The sequence below is a fragment of the Protopterus annectens genome, chromosome 13.part0, assembly GCF_019279795.1.
Source record: "Protopterus annectens isolate FY-2018-M chromosome 13.part0, PAN1.0, whole genome shotgun sequence".
NCBI classification, from domain to species: Eukaryota; Metazoa; Chordata; order Ceratodontiformes; family Protopteridae; genus Protopterus; species Protopterus annectens.
Genome location: NC_056747.1, coordinates 557,504,388 through 557,521,517, shown reverse-complemented (window position 1 = coordinate 557,521,517; position 17,130 = coordinate 557,504,388). Strand labels below are relative to the sequence as shown.

At 40.3% G+C, this 17,130-nt stretch overlaps 1 protein-coding gene across 1 annotated transcript in view; it reads right to left on the bottom strand.

The window, feature by feature from the left end:
* Nucleotides 1-7,380: 7,380 nt before the first annotated feature.
* Nucleotides 7,381-17,130, bottom strand: part of AUTS2 (activator of transcription and developmental regulator AUTS2) — a 3,698,117-nt gene continuing 3,688,367 nt past the window's right edge. Inside the window, exon 18 of the mRNA XM_044054863.1 lies at nt 7,381-10,624. Coding sequence (XP_043910798.1) covers nt 9,391-10,624 — 1,234 coding nt within the window. The 3' untranslated portion in view covers nt 7,381-9,390. The remainder of the gene's footprint in view (nt 10,625-17,130) is intronic.

The following is a 17,130-nucleotide window of genomic DNA, read 5'->3' as shown; positions in this document are numbered from 1 at the left end:
TGTTACTGGGTTTCATCGTAAAATGTTTTAGAAATGCTCTTTTCTGAGTTAAAGCAACCTTAATGTTATGATAGACAATAAAGGGGAATGTAGTGTAGGCAAATACCTATAAAACACTTTTTTATTATTTTTTTTAATTAATATTGCTTATTTACATGAATACCCAGTAAACTCAAGTACATATGTATAGTTCATTTATGTACATGAATTATAGGGATTCATACCAAAAGCTACTGTGTTTAGAATTCATCCACTTTGAGCTAAAATTGCAGACCTGTTTATTGCTGAGATTGCAGTCTGCACTGTCAGACACCATTGTCAAACACATGTCCTTTCATAGACTGCCTCCTGTACTGATATACAACTGATTGCACTGAAAGAACTAAGGTGGTGTTACACATGACTTGATAACAGTCTGTGTAAGAATTAAGTTTGCTAGTAAGATGTACATTTCATACCAGAGCCATAAGTAATTGTATTTTCACTTCCTGTAAAGTTGAAAGCCATTATACATCTAAAGAGGTCCTTATCAGGAATTAAAGGTGACAACAATAACATAGAAATGATATACTGCACAAAATACATGCCTATCATGAATGGAAACTAAAATATTACTTTAGACTCAACCGTGTTTTCCAGTCTCAACAGATGAATGCTAATTGTGCTGGGAAGGGGACAGTTCCAGCTGTCGCCCGTCCACCAGCACAATACTGGGCAGGTCAGTCATTCCACAAACTGCCTGACGATCATGCAAGTAGCACTGAAGAAATGATGCCTGGCAGATATTTGTATTTGATCTTCTAAAGCTGACACCTTCAGTGCTTAAATTTCACAATAAAGACATTATATCCAGTCCCCAATTTTGGACATCAATGAAGTTCATAGAATTATCAAATGGATATGACCTGTTTTGAAAAATGGCAGCAAAGAGAGCATCTGGGAAACAGAAAGAAAAAAAAAATTAAGCTTGTTTCCTGCCTTTCCTGTTAAGTGGTATAGACTATTTGTAGGCTTCTGAGCCCCCAAGCCCTTCTGTGTTGGAGGGAAGCCTTCTAGCTTAGTTTTTTTTTTTTTATAACTAGCCAGTTTTCTAGTTTCAGCACTCAAATCTGTTTCTTTGATCTCAGCACTTGTTCAGAAAAAAAAAAAAAATTTCATCTGATTTTACTGTACTTGTGTTTCTACCTACTTTATTTTACTTTTGCATCATCTTAAAAGTACTCAGTTGTATTTATTACTGCTTGGTGTAACTCATTCTAAGCCTTTTGGTTTAAACACTTGGGCTTCGGACCAGTTGTTTTGCACTGAGGGGGTTTGTGGTCTGCACTGTAGTGGCAGAACAGGTAGCTTACATCCTCCTAGGTTGGGAACTGCTGATTGAGCGCTCAGTGTCTGTTATTCTAAAAGTATATTAATTCTGGTTTAAGCACTTGGGCTTTTGGGCCAGTTATTTTACATTAAGAGGGTTCGTGGTCTGCACTCTTGTGGGAAGAGAGGCTGGACTCTGCCCTTCTGAGCTGGGAATTTCTGGTTGAAGGCTTATAGTGCATGCATATCTGAACTGCTTCTTACTGAAGTTGGTGCGCCTTGTTTGCTGTGGCATAGACTGGATTTGGGCCTGCTGGATCTAGCTTTGTTTGTGTAACTTGAGCACTAATCCAGGCATTCTCTAAAGTATTCAATTGTATTTATTACTGCTTGGTAGTAACTTGATTAAAGTGTAGCTATCATTCTAAGTCTTTTGGATTAAGCACTTGGGCTTCAGACCAGTTGTTTTACATTAGGAAGGTTTGTGGCATGCACTGTGGTGGCAGGACAAGTAGCTTTCATCCTTCTAATTTGGGAAATGCTGATTGAGAGACCAGTGTCTGTTATTCTTAAAGTGTATTAGTTCTGGTTTAAGCCCTTGGGCTTCAGGCCAGTTATTTTACATTAAGAAGGTTTGTGGTCTGCACTCTTGTGGGAGAAGAGGCTGAACTCTGCCCTTCTGAGCTGGGAATTTCTGGTTAGAGGTTTATAGTGCCTGAATATTTGAACTGTATCTTACTGAAATTGGTACACCTTGTTTGCTGTAGCATAGACTAGATCCAGGCCTGCTGAATCTAGCTTTGTTTATATGCTTGTTGTTTGTTTGCTTGCTATTTCCCTGGAATGCAAATTCCACCTAATACGTGGCTTCTCAGCGCTTCTGTGGATCACTAGTGATATCTGCATTGCTTACTGTACTTATTTCCTTGTTTCACTTGAAAGAAAGTTACTGTTTGTCATTTTTGCATTTAAGTTACCTGTAACACATTGCACTTAAGTTACCTGGCACTTGCTCACTAAAGCAATTATATAAGTCAGCACTAAAAATTAAAAGCACTACACCCTCACTCCCCACTGGCCCTGGTTTTCAATTATTAAGGAATTCCCAATATTATTCTAGCATGTCCAAAGGTCAGTTGTCAATCTCCTCTCCGGTCCAGCTGGTGAATCTGAGAATCTTGAGGCACTGTTACAACTGCTTCATGTACACAGACAACCCTCTCCTCCTCCCAACAAATTCCAACACATGTGGGAGATGCAACCATATAGTCAAACTGGAGGCTAAGTTCTCTCAACTCAGTACTGGCATAACCAGTCAGGAGGAGAAGGAAACCACACTCACTACAATTCCAGTCTCACATAGACCTACCACGACAGCAAACCAAACACATAATCACACAAAAACATACTCTGAGGCTCTAAATAAAGATCTGCCGAAGCAGCAGAGACCTCCAAAGCAGACACCCAAGCAGCCGCTACCCCAAAACAAAACACGTGCAACACATATCTCACAAAGCCAGTGTGCCAAACAGTCACAGCCCTTAAGACTAAACAACACACCTGATACACTTGTAACAGGTGACTCTATCGTCAGGCACACTGGCGTCCCGCTCACCAGGCTGAACAAGGAGAGGGTCACGGTGATCAGCCTGTCAGGCGCTAGGATCCACCACATAACACAAGCACTCAGGTCACTCCAAGGCAAGTACGAATATGACTCAGTCATTGTCCATGCTGGTGTGAATGACCTGAGACGTACCTCCCTGGACTACATGAAAAGAGACATAAAGGAGCTCTTTGAGCATGCAGCCCAGGCCGGTATGACCCTGACTTGAGTAGCATCTTACCCTCACCAAGAATGATGCCACAATATGAAGACAAGATGATCAATTTCAACAATTGGCTTAAGTACTGGTGTCATTCAAAGGGGATCCAATGCCTGTCAGCTTGGGATGATATGCTCGACAAGCCACGATGCTTCGCTAGGGACGGCTTGCACCTGTCACCCCTGGGCTTTAGGATATTGGCAAAGGCTCTTGCTACCCCCATAGTGCCTTTTTTAGGCAAGGCTCAAAAGACAAACCCACCTCCATAGGTATCACAAGGGATAAGAAACTAAGAGTAATGCTACTCAACGCCAGAAGTCTAAACCTCAAGATGCACGCACTCGAAATTCTCCTTAGCATGGAGAACATCGATATCTGTGCAGTAACAGAAACCTGGTTCAGGGCTCCCGAGAGCACCCCAGCACTACCAGGTTATACCTCATACCATGCTTTTCGGCCCCAAAACTCAGACCGAACCACAAAAGGAGGGGGAGTATCAATATTCATCAAAGATACCCACACCTCCAGGTTGGTGGTAAAGCACGAAGCATCAGAGACTATCCATGTGCAACTAACAGAGGGTAAAACTGCCTTCCAGTTTATAGCCTGCTACAGACCACCCTCCCAAACCCAGGAACCCCACTCGGCCTTCCTGAGAACACTGGAAAATATGAAGGTCTCTCCAAACACCATTATATTGGGCGACTTCAACTACCCAAACATAGACTGGGAGCATTACTCTAGCTCCAACACCCTAGCCCAAAGGTTCCTAGAATTTATAAACTCAAATGCTATGGAACAACTTGTTACCACTCCCACAAGAGGGGAAAACATACTGGACCTGATCATCACCAACATGGGGACTCTATGCTCCAGACCAGAAGTGTATCCCTCACTGGTAAGATCAAACCATAAACTAATCTCACTGGATATTCACATCCCGACCCCACCCCCTGCCCAGAAAACCACAGTGAAAAACTTCTCTATAGCAAATTTCACACTCCTCAAAACTGAGGTGGAATCCTTCAAAGCCCCCGGGCCTGTGGAAAATATGGCCCAAACTGCAGAATCCTTTATAAACGCATTCTATGAACACTTTCAGGAATGCATGGATCATGCAATCCCAAATAAAACCAAGACCCAATCTTCCAAAGGCAGACGTCCTGTCTGGTGGACCCCAGCCATAAACAAACTATACAATAGAAGGAGGAAGCTACTAAATGATAGAGCAAAATCCCAAAAAGGGAAGGCATCACTGATCAGTATTAGCAAAAAACTACGGGCACACATAAAATTGTCTAAGGCCAGCTTCGAGAGAAAAATTGCACAGGACACTAAGGATAATAACAAGGCTTTCTTTAGTTATGTTAGGAACCTGGGTGGTAATTCCCAGATATGCTCAGAATTAGTCCAAAATGACAAAAAATACACCAAACCTACAGACATTGCCAACATCCTAGCTGACAGGTTCAGCGCAAACTTCTCCCCCCCCTCCCCACGAAAAGGACAAATATCTATCACAGCAGAGTGCTGCCCCCCTGACATCTCAGATGCTCAGGTAAGAGCCGCCCTCTCCAAAGCAAAAAACACAGCATCAATGGGACCAGATGGTGTCCCGGGCTGCGTCCTACATGAACTCCAAGAAGAGCTAAACCCAAACATAAAACTACTGTTCAATCTCAGCCTTACTACAGGATATGTGCCCAAAGAGTGGCGTACAGCAACAGTGGTCCCTCTCCATAAAGGTGGTGCCTCAACGGATCCTGGAAACTATTGCCCCATAAGCCCGACTAGCTTGGTCTGCAAAGCTATGGAAAGGATCATCATGGACCTCATAAATAAAGATATTGGGGACCTACAAACACTGGATCCTACCCAGTTCGGCTTTGTTAAGGGCAGATCCTGCCTCTTAAACCTGGTTGATTTCTTTGAAACAGTCACCAAGGCCATTGACGAGGGGAAGGTGGTCCACACAGCCTACCTGGACCTCGCAAAAGCCTTCGATACAATACCCCACTCGGGCATTATAGATAAGCTCACCAGCTTAAATATAACCCCCTATGTCACTAGATGGATTGCAAACTGGCTCAAGGACAGAACCCACATGGTTAGAATTGCTGGAGCCATGTCAGACTCCAAACCAGTTACAAGTGGTGTCCCACAAGGCTCAGTCCTGGGACCTCTCTTGTTCGGTATATATTCCTTGGAGGTACAGGCCAACATGGAAGGACTGTGGTTGACCAAGTTCGCAGATGACTGCAAACTGGGCGCCATAATCGACTCTCCAGTCGACACAAGCATCCTCCAAAAGGGCCTCATAGAAACAGACAACTGGTGCCAGAGCCATGACCTCAAGCTAAATGCCAAAAAGTGTATAGTCATCCCCTTTGGCAAAAACAAAGTGCCCACAAATTACCACATAGGTGGTAATCCATTAAGTGCAGAAGAAGTAATTAGGGACCTGGGGACCCAAGTTGATAGCAATCTCTCATTTGACAACCACGTGGCCAAAGTGGTTAGAAAAACATTTTATATAGCCCACCTAATCATGAAGGGATTCACATCTAGATCAGGGGACGTCATCGTGCCTCTTTACTCATCCCTCATCAGGCCCATAATTGAGTACAATGCCCCTTTTGGGATGTACCTTACCAGACAGCTGCAGCAACTGGAAAGACCCCAAAAGTACCTCACCAAGAGGATCAACAGATGCCATATGCTGCCCGGTTAAAGAAACTCCAGCTCTACTCAGTGGCATACCGCCTGTTCAGAGGCGATCTGTGCCCGACGTATAAAGCCATGTCCAACCCGGAATTAATGGACCTGCTGCACCTCAGAAAATCAAAATTCCATCGAGCTACGTGCTCGAGAGACTTGAACCTCAGCACTGAAATAAATAGGACATGCTGGAGGGACAGATTCATAACCCAGAGGCTCCCTTCACTCTGGAATAAAATCCCAGTCCAGGTTAGGCAGAGTCCCTCATTGACTCTCTTCAAGAGGAATCTTGATGAGTGGATGGGAGATCGTAGGTTTACCCGGGGTATCACTTCTGTGTCACTGTTAGACAGAGGCACAGTATACTAACCTCGGAAAAGGGCACAGTAAAATAAATTTAAAATGGGTGGTGAAAGCCAAACACATTCTGGCTAGGCTTATAAATGCCCTAGGGCAGATAGCCTAGTATGAACCTATGAACCTAAATGAAAATGTTCCCTTTATAATTCACCAGAAAAGTAAATATGCATCATCCTTTCTCATAGCAATGTTCAAATGATCTCCAACCAAGTAATCACATTTTATATGTCATTTGACAGATTAGCTTTTGAAGAAATTATCAGAATAAAGTCAACATGCATTTAGCTGATGCTGGAGTGTCCGATCTCCCCGAAGAAGATTGTCTTATTTTTCTTGCTGCACCAACTTGGTGTTAATATAATACAAGGATAGAATGCAATGTGCCAGTGCTGTATGCTGCATAGCTGGATACAGATAATGTTCCCATTACTACTAAGACAAATGCTTTACACAGACAGAAAAAGAACTGCAAATAAGTATGTAAGAGCAGGAAAAACAAATAGTTGTCCATGGTAGTTACATTTCTCTATTTTTATGGTTTATGCTTTGCATGCTAGAAAGGAATTAGAAAATGAGTGTTTGATATGGCAGCCAGTATCATTAGAAATGATCCTCGGCAGCTGCTTCATTAGATCTAATATAGTTATGCACCACGCAGTGCCTAAATTTAACACTGCAGCCATTTGATCATATCTTCTGATAAGGACAACAATGGGTAACTAATGGTCGCTATGTCTACCAGAAATTAAGCACTCAACAGCAATCTAGACCAGCTGCTTTTGAGGAGGAAGACTATATTACCTCATATCTGGTCATTTCAGTGTATATGGAATTAATTCTTCTAAACAGCATGGTCACACCATGAGATTCGAAACAACTAATTTTGAGGGTTTCTTAGAAGTGAATACAAACATCAGGTAGACTTTCAGAAACTAGAAGAATGAACCAGGTGTTCATTTTTCTTGCAGTAGAACACGTGAATCTCAGACTATCCTTTCAAAGCTAATTTCTGGTAGGGTTTTACTTGAGTTGACATCTCCCATTAATGCAGGGCCGATATGGTCATGTTCGATTAAATAATGATTACTTCTCTTAACAAAACCACTGGAGTTATTTATAGCACAGAAAATTTTACACTTAAAAGCAGACCAAAGTATTAAGTCACAGAGACATTTGATTCACATTTTTTAATAACATGGCACAATTTACATAACACAAGTTGTTTTTTTTTTTGTTTTTGTTTTTTTTGCGGATGAGGAACATGCTGAAGATTGAGAGTCGCTTCACTTTATTTTTTTTACATATGTTCTAGAAAGAACTTTATTACATACATGATAGACAGCAAAAGGTTTTGTATATAACAATCTCTTTGCAATACTGAAAGCTAACACTACTTTTTGTTCCAGTGTACATCATCTTGGTTTTAATTTTGTTCCTTAAAAAAACACTGCACAACATCTGGAGTTCACAATGTCTGAAGCGCACAGCTAAACCTTCAGATGACTACTAAAATAGATCTCTGCTGATTAGAAACACTTGTCTGTAGTTAGACATTTTTTGCCAAAACAGAATACAGCTTCAGATAGCACTTTGATACACTATAAGAACAACAGAACTAGGCTTATTTTGTATACATATCTTACAGTCTGAAGGATTCATGTTATTTCTGCTAAGGTCATATTGTCTCTAAGCATTCAGGCAGGGATTCTTCCTACACTAAGAGGCCCGTATTGCTCCGATGTTATGTTTAAGTGCATCAGGGGATTCTGACAAGCTGTTTGATGAAGTAAGCAATGATAAAAAGCAATAAAGTGCAATAAATATTATGTGATAAAATCTTGCAGCAATGATGCTTTCAGTGTTATTTTCTTTAAATGTTCCCTGCAGTATACTTCAGTGTGTTGTATAATGTCACACTAACACACTGCAGCCCCCCAACTTAAAATATGGTGCTTGTTTTATGAACAGGACTTGGTGAAGTGCATATCTTTCTCTGTCTTCCTGCAAGGGAATCCAAAAGTTACCTGCAGGTACTGATATAAACAATGAAGTACAATACAAGAATATTATAAAACCTGAATTTAAATACAAATATGCATGGACAGTACAGCAAAGATCTTTTGAACTGCAGATGCTTTACATTTCAAGTTTGACTTCATTTGTTTCCCGTGTCTTGGTAAAAGGTACTCTCTGCATTAAATGCACACCCTCAGTCTGAATAAAAGAAGTGCAAAAAAATACCTTTTTTAGAAGAAATTGTAATTCAGTGTATCTTATACAGACAGCATATGCATCCTTGTGTTTTCTGGCTGAAGATTTAAGCCAGTATTTTATAGCAGATTTAAATTGCTAATGTATGGCAAACTATGGCAGGTTATTTCTGCAGGAGCAGTCCACTACAACACACCTAGCTGAAGTGTACAAAAGGCATATTTGCATTACTTCATCCTTTATTCTAAAAAACAAAGGAGGAAAATAGGCCTATACAGGTGGGTATTTGAGGATATGCTAAGGGACAATACAACTTTAGATATGCTGCATGAGAAAAAGGCTCCTTTGAAATATGCAGCTTTTGAACAAAGCTCTAAAACTGATTGCATAGTAGGCATGTTTTTAAGCTGTTTCAATATATGCATGTAACACAGCATAAAATGCCATGTTCATCACTATTTATTTCTTTCAGATAGTATGCTGACGTTTTAACACATTAGCTATTTTACTTAATTTTAGACTATTTACATTTGTACAAAAGTAAAGCTTTCATCACACCCTTTTGCATATGTGTGGTACTGGTACACCACAAAAGAGCCTCTATACAAAAAATTCTACATGACCCTCATCTTACGTGTGAACAAAAAGATCTATACAGTTTCAGGGAGTTAAGTTTCTTTTAGGGTGTCTTTTAAGCATAATCATAATAAAACACCTTTGTCAGCTTTAATTCAGCTTCAAGTCACATTTTACAAGCTGAGGACAAAATGAAATAGAGGACACAAAGAATAACATTTTGCTAAAAGATCTGTAAAACTGGTAACATAAAATGTACAAAACCATATTTTATTGTATTTGCACTCATGTCTATACATTTTATTATACAGTGGCAACACCCACGATTTTATGCCCAGTGAATTTCACTGGATATATTATATGTCCATTCAGAGGATCTGGATGATCTGTTTTACCGAGCTTCAATATCCTTGTGAGTATGGGATGGAGGCCTATCTCTTATTTCTGTTGTTAAAGGAGTAGTCCTTCTTGGTGAACCTGGACGTCCACCCAGTGCAGGAATAAGAGGGGGAGGAGCACTCAAGGCAGATGTGGGAGGAGTCTTGTTTAAAATACCATTCTGATGTCCGGCTGATGGGCTAACCCTGGGGTAGTGCATGTTGGTAAGTGCAGGCCCCATCAAAGTTGGGTGGGGCATGTGACCATCAAGAGTTACTGGATGGAGTGGGTGCAAACGTGCATGTTCATATTCTTCTCTAAGCATCTGTAACCTTTCTCGTTCTTCCAAATGGCTGACTCTCTCATGTTCCCTTCTAGGGTCCATAATAAATGGATGTTCTCTGGTATAATCATGAGGTTCCCTCTCCCTATAAGCGCGTTCAGATTCATATAGTCTTGGCCCTGACAGGCGGGTCAGAGGGTCACTTCTTAGAAAAAATTCTCTGGTCAAAGGGTGGTCTCTTCTGTGAATATCAAGTCCCCGATAAGGGTCCCGTAATGGATCTCTCATTGGATCCCAGTGAAAAGCAGGATATGGGAAACGTTCTCCTCCTGAAATTGGACCTATGCCTACAAATGGGTTCATCATTCTAGTCCTTTCTAGAGTGTTCATACTGTTGATTGAATGTACTCCACTTACTCCAACTGCCACAGGCATAGATGACACTAAAGAACTTGGATGGATACCAGTGGTAGACAAAGGCTGAGGTTGCTCAGAAGTTCTGTGTATTTGTGGACTTTCAGATGGAACTTCGTGGTCTTCCTTGTGCTCTTCCTTCACCTTTACATCACTAGTTTTCTTCTGAGTATCATATGCTTGTTCCACCTTCCTTTCTGTTTCTCTGTTGGAAGTGCTACTAGGTCTTGTGCTCTCCACAGCAGATGACCTCACATATGGAGAAGTCACTCTGCTTATCTGTTTGGGATCTTCTGTCAGCCTGCTGTCATGAGCTAGGCCCTCCTTTTCATGTACATGGTTTTCTTTGACTTTGTGTTCTTCAGCAGCAATGTCTTTCCAAGAATCAGCATTCTCCCGATCCCTTTCCTTGGGCTTTTCTTTTTCACGAACATCATTATTGACATGACTGCGGAGTTGCTCTGCTGCAGTGCGATTATGTCCTGTAGAACTTGTTTGATTAATAGGAGCAGGTGAAGGATGACTTGAATGACGTTTCTCAGAGGCTTCCCTAGAAGAAATAAGAAAGAGGAAAATTATCTCTAAATCTCTTTTTCAAGTAAGCACTTCAAAATGAAATACAGACATTCATGTCATCTTCTTTAACATTTTAATACTACATTTACTAGCACTTTAACATACGAACTGTAAAATAAGCAATTAAATGCTTTTTACTGAGTATATAGACATAAGATAAAATGTCTGACAACAGCAAAAAGGTGCATCTTATCTGACTTTATTCATAAAAATGATAAACATTATTCTGTGTAGTCATGCTGACTGGTATACATCAATTATGCTATTTTTCTCTCTCACATTTTCTTGACAGCCTTATGAATGATGACAACTTTTAAAACTGATCATACATTATGTTTTAAATGTTATGTATTTTTTTTTAATGCTGTGGATTTGATCTGTGTGATGGCAAAATGAATCATCTAGGCCTTCTAGCCTGTCCTTTAAGTGTAGCTAACATTCTAGCTTCCCTCCATTCCTTCTTCCCCCCCACCCCTTCTCCATCTTTAAAATGCTTTTGTAAATAACATATGATTTCTTCTCTACTGTCCATTCACAGAATCCAGGCCGTTTCTCTCTCTCTCTCTAAAGAAGTACTTCTGAAAGTGTAGGGAACAGTTGATCCATACATTCTGCTAATTTTCATATATCTATATTTACATATTTTATTTTGATTTGTAATATTTTTCCTTGTTGCTTGGAGATGAGTTTATTTTATTTCAATTCATGAATTTGTAATACTACATATCTAACATTGTACACAGCTTCACCTTCCTTTTACATGGGGTAGGTAGATATGTCTACCTGTTGTGACATGAACATCTGCATTTCTCTTCATGTCAGTGGATAAGTTGCCTGCTGTTCTCACATCAAGTTTCCCAAAGATGTCTGATTTACCATTACAGGTCTGCTGTTTGTGTGTGTTTTGTGCAACTGTTTGGCAGGAGGGGCTAACATGCTCATCACAATGACATTTTCTGTGTATTTTGTTATCCACCTGCATGTCGTGTCTATACTGCACCACAATTTCTCATTAAACATGGCTGATATTTTTATGCATGCCACTTCCAAAGCTTGCACTCAAAAAGCACATTCTATTTCTGCTGTCCACATACTTTGCTGGTGCTCTATTGTTGTTGTTTCATACATCTATTTCCTTAATCAGTTACAAAGCAAGACTGAAGGATGAAATTTCACAGCATATTTCACATTATATAAGCTGTTACATTCTTTTTTTCTTGGATACCTTTGGTCCATTTGTTCTTCCCAGGGGCAATATCTCACCATCCTATTCAATGAGTACTGAAAGAAGCCATCACCCACTGCAGGAGTCAGGTATTTTTTTGTTTTTTGTTTTGTACCTATCCCCCCCCCCCCGAACAAATAGACAGGTGCAAGTGTAGGTGTCCACTCCAAAAAAGGAACAAACTACAGTCCCTCTCCGATCATGGTGGGTGAGCACCAATTGCCACTTTATTCCCAAATACTTCTGGCCAGCTCCTCTGGCGTATAGGCTGATAGACAAACACAGGTCATCTAGCACAAATTCAAGGATTTATCCTTCTTTGTCAATGGAGCAGGCATAGGCTGTTACATTCTATTATGTAGGCAAGAAAACAAAATGGATTTGTGCTGCCCTCTTTATAAGTCATGAAAGTTAAGCAGACATTTATGATCTTTTAAGTATAATACTGAAGTGCATCTAACATGGATGACTTAGTTATATAATTTTGCTTCTATTTTTTTGTTTTATTGATCATTTAGCTACTAACACATTTATTAAATAGTTATGCTGTTTCTTAGATGCTACCGCTTAATATAGAGATTATTGCACATTCTGACTATGACTGTAAAAATCCACATCTGGAGTCAGCACAATACTTAACAATCATTGTTGCTATTTTGAGCATAGCTACCTCATAATATTTAATTTTTCAAACAAAAATATGACATAGCCTCTGCTAACTTCCACAGATGGCCATCAGAAACTTCAAAGGAATTGCTCTGGCAATGTTTTAGTTACAGACTGTACAAGCCTTTGAACTTCTGTAAGCTCAACCTGCTTCAGCTTTAAACTTCTTTTATTTAGATTTAGTCTTTTATTGCCAAATGTGGTAATTTATGTTTAAACAAAGGAGGAAATTATGCTTTCTGGATAAAGCATGCAAAAAGAACAAGCCAGGTTCAACTTTCATTCTGCAGCAGAAGACAGCCCTGGCATTGTCACCTACATGCACTTTGTACTGCTCTGTATAACAACATATGGAAGTAGAAGTTATAACATTTTCCAAAATTAAATAAAGACTTTACAGTTCTTAAAATGTATATAACAAGCCATTTTAATGAATGTATATATTTTTTTCACATTAACATCTTATGCCTAAACATCTTGCAAAGCACAGTTGATGTTTTGAAAGTATAAATATAGGTCTCAAAAAAAAAAAGAAAAGAAAAGAAATATTTCTCCATTAATCATTAATAAATAAGGTCTCATATGTATGGAACATAAAAATTTAGAGACTTGTCCCAGAACCATCTTATGCTGTTTCTACTTGAGAATCATGGTAACTCTCAAGGCTTGTAACGCCACAACAAAATCAAAGCTGGATTCCAAGACACTGGCACAATGTTATAGGGTCCTAACATTGAAATGCATTCAAGTGTCAAGTGCAGAGAAATACAATTATAAGTCAAATCAGCAAATTCCTCAAACATTGAACAGAAATCCCTAAAAACAAATATGCCCAAAAGACAAATCAATCGAACTCCATCTTCATGGATTCAATTATGTTGAACATAGCAAAACATATCCCATGGGCTTATCTACATTAGCTCTATAAACAAAAGTGAAATTTCCTAAAACAGATGAAGCATAACTACAGACTGCACTGACAGTGACTCCCATTTCTAGCCAGCAATGCATCACTTCAACTTAGACACAGCAAACTACATTACAGACAAGAAACAGCCACAGAAATATCACCCAAGCACTAAATCTTACAAAACAGACTTCTATGTCCCAGCTGCAGACATATTTGCTGTCTGACAGCTTCCATCTTCAATGAAAAACACATACCCTGCATGTATTCAATCAAGTAATTCCTCCTTCTGACTGATAAATAAAAATGGATACAACATTCACATACAGCATACAAAGCAAAACTATATATACCCACTATAACCTAAAATTACGAATGCATTTGTAGCCCATCAAATGAGCAGTATTTTCAACAAATTAGAAAACACAAACACATGACCTCAGTAAAGGTAGTACAGTGTCAATTGATACTCTAGTTGGAGCACATTACCCCTCCCCCCACCATAAACATAAAGGTGAAGGCACTTGGGAAATTTAGAAGTGTCAAGCTAAGCCCAATGAATCATGCCAATCACTTCTGTCCCAACAAACCATAACAACATTGGTAACGTACCAGCAATACCTATGGGATTTTACAGTTGTATCACTGCAAGGACCACAGGGATGGCTTTAGTTGGAGTGTTTAAAATAAAAAGTTACTGTTCTTTGCAGCAGTAAGACAGTGTACTGGGATATCTTGACCATACCTTCCAACGTACTGAATTACTCATTTTTTACTGAGTTTTGGGCTCCAAATAATGGGGTGCCATGATTCCCAAGTGACACCCCTTAATTTCCATTTTTTTCCAGATTTTTAAAATGTTTTTTTCTTTTGTGCTTTTTGAACTGGCATCATCACATGTGCGATAATGTCAGCTCTGTCAGCCTGTCGGAATTGAGCTCAAGGGCTCACGTACATGCATTTCTGGCTGGTTGTTTGAATGGATCTGCGAGCATGGAAACAACTGCTGCTGCTGTAGAGCTTTGGCTGTTTTCAAACTGGTGAACGGAGTTTATCTGCACGTGGAGTTATAGTTTGGGAAGGAAGCGAGCGTGGAAATGACTGCTGCTGCAGAGCTTTGAATGTTTTCGAATGGAGTTTATTTTTTGGGAGTTATCTGTATGGATTTGCTTTTACTGAAGGTATTTAGCTTAGGAAGGAAATGATCTACCTGAGTTGCTTTTGCTGAAGGTATTTAGTTTGGGAAGGAAACAATCTGCTTGAGTTGCTTTTGCTGAAGGTATTTAGCTTGGGAAAGAAACGATCCTCTGTGTGTGTGTAAATGCCCCCCCCCCCCCCACACACACCCACTGACTAGACCTGGTGGCTAGAAGTACTCAGGCTCAAACCCTGTACCTTGGGTACAAGGTAAAAAGAGCCTAAAGTCCCTAGCCGCCAGCACTTGTGAATTTATGTTTCATATTTTTGTTCTATTCCTCATTAAATCTGTGTTTTTCAGTATTTTTGTGCAAATCACTGAAGAATTGAATTTACTAAATAATGATAGGCATTTGGATATATTTTTATTCTATCCCTCATTAAATCTGTGTTTTTCAGGATTTTTATGGCAAATCACTGAAGGATTGAATTCACTAAATAATGACAGGCATTTGAATTTCAGACTTTGTATTCATAAGAAAATAAATGGTAACACAAAACCTTTTATTCTAGCAAATTTCTAAGATTATAAGATCAGTATTTGAAATTTGTCCCTATTTTGGGGCTGTATTCCCCCATTATTGGCTTTGTCCAGGCTTTTTGTGCTAAGACGTTGAGAGCTATGATGGTGAGAGGTGAGAATTGAATTCTGTATTCCCCCATTATTGGCTTTGTCCAGGTTTTTTGTGCTAAGAGGTTGAGAGCTATGGTGAGAAGTGAGAAAGTACAGTTGTGTACACTTAGCATAAATGTAGATATTCGAGTTTATTCACTGTTGCATTCATCACATTTGGGTTATCTGCCTGCAGGTAGCTCTCAGCTGGCCTGAATACCAGAGTCTTCGGATTTCTGTGTCGGATGCTTTCGCTTCTTCCATGACTTCAGGTTGTCAGGGGTATAAAACATGCAGCCGATGCCATTACATCATTTTTTCTTGCCCCAAATGTCAGATGCCCCCACAATAGGAAGCAGTTATATGGTATGGAACACCCCCAGCAAAAAGCAAATATACATGATATAATATATACCAGACAAGAAGGAAAGGTAGAGCCAAGAAGTCAGGGGGCTGGAGGGAGGGTAACCAGGAGTGCAACAGTGAATACACTCAAACATCTACATTTATGATAAGTGTACACAACTGTACTATTTTCTTCATGTTTCACTGTTGCAGTCATCACATTTGGTTTGATTCTCAAAGCTAAGGAAGGGTGGAGGCAGTTAAAGAGCATTGGGGCTAGCAATCAGACCCTGTAAGACTGCTGTGGCAAATCCAGCTCTGGATTTAGAAAAGATAGACAGGTGGTAATGCTTGGTGAAAGTATGTACCGAGCTCCAGGTAGCAGCTTCCAGGATGTCCCTGGTAGGGGACTCCTCTGAGAAATGCCTTAGAGGTAGATGTAGCCCTTATGGAATATGATCTTATCCCCTGTGGGGTAGGTTTTCCATGGTGCTTGTAGCAGAAATGGATGCAATGGTCTATACATTTGGAAATGGTTTGCTTTGAAATGGCCTTCCCCTCTGCCCTTGCATCAAAGCTAACTAGCAGCTGGTCAGATTTTCTGAGAGGCTTCATTCTGTCCAAATAGAATCTAAGCTGTCTGTGCACGTCCAGAGAATGCAGTATCCTTTCCTCCTTAGTTTGAGGATTAGGGAAAAAAGTAGGCAAATGAATGGACTGGTTTAGAGCCACACTAGGCACCACCTTGGGCATAAATGATGGATTAGTCCTGAGGTAAACCCTGTCCGCATAGAAGACAATGAAGGGTTCCACTGCCATGAGGGCCTGCAGTTCAGACACTCTTCTTGCTGAAGTGATGGCTAGAAGTAAGGCTGTTTTCCAAGACAGGAATTTCAACTCCGCTGTAGCAGCTGGTTCAAATGAGGGAAGAGTGAGTTTTTCCAATACAAAGTTAAGGTCCTAGGCTGGAGTGGGAGCTCTCCTGGGGGGCCTTACATTTTTGGCCCCTCTAAGGAATTGTTTTAGCAGGGAATGAGAGAAGAGGGGTGGCTCAGTATTATAATGTGCTGAAATGGCAGAGGCATGAATCTTAAATGAAGAGAAAGCTAGGCCCTTGTGGAGCATTTCTGCTAAATAATCTAGAATATGAGGTAAGCTGGGCACCGTTGTGTACATCCCCTAAGCCTGGCTCCAGGAACAGTATCTTTTCCACATTTATGAATAGGATTTTCTATTTCTAGGCCTCCTCGCCTCAAGCATGACATCGAGCACCTGCTTACTGAGGGTTTCTAGAGGTGAGCTCAGGGAATTAGCCAGGCTGCAAGGTTCAGGGTTTGAAGCTGAGGGTGCAGAATCTGGCCCACCTGCTGGGACAGCAGGGAAGGGGTCTGAGGCATGTGCCATGGTTGCAGCACTGTCAGATTGCATAAAAGGGGGTACCAGTGCTGGTGTGGCCAGTCTGGGGCAATCAGTACTGTCCTTGGCTTGTCCTGTTTGATCTTTAGTAGAACCTTCGAGAGGAGAGGC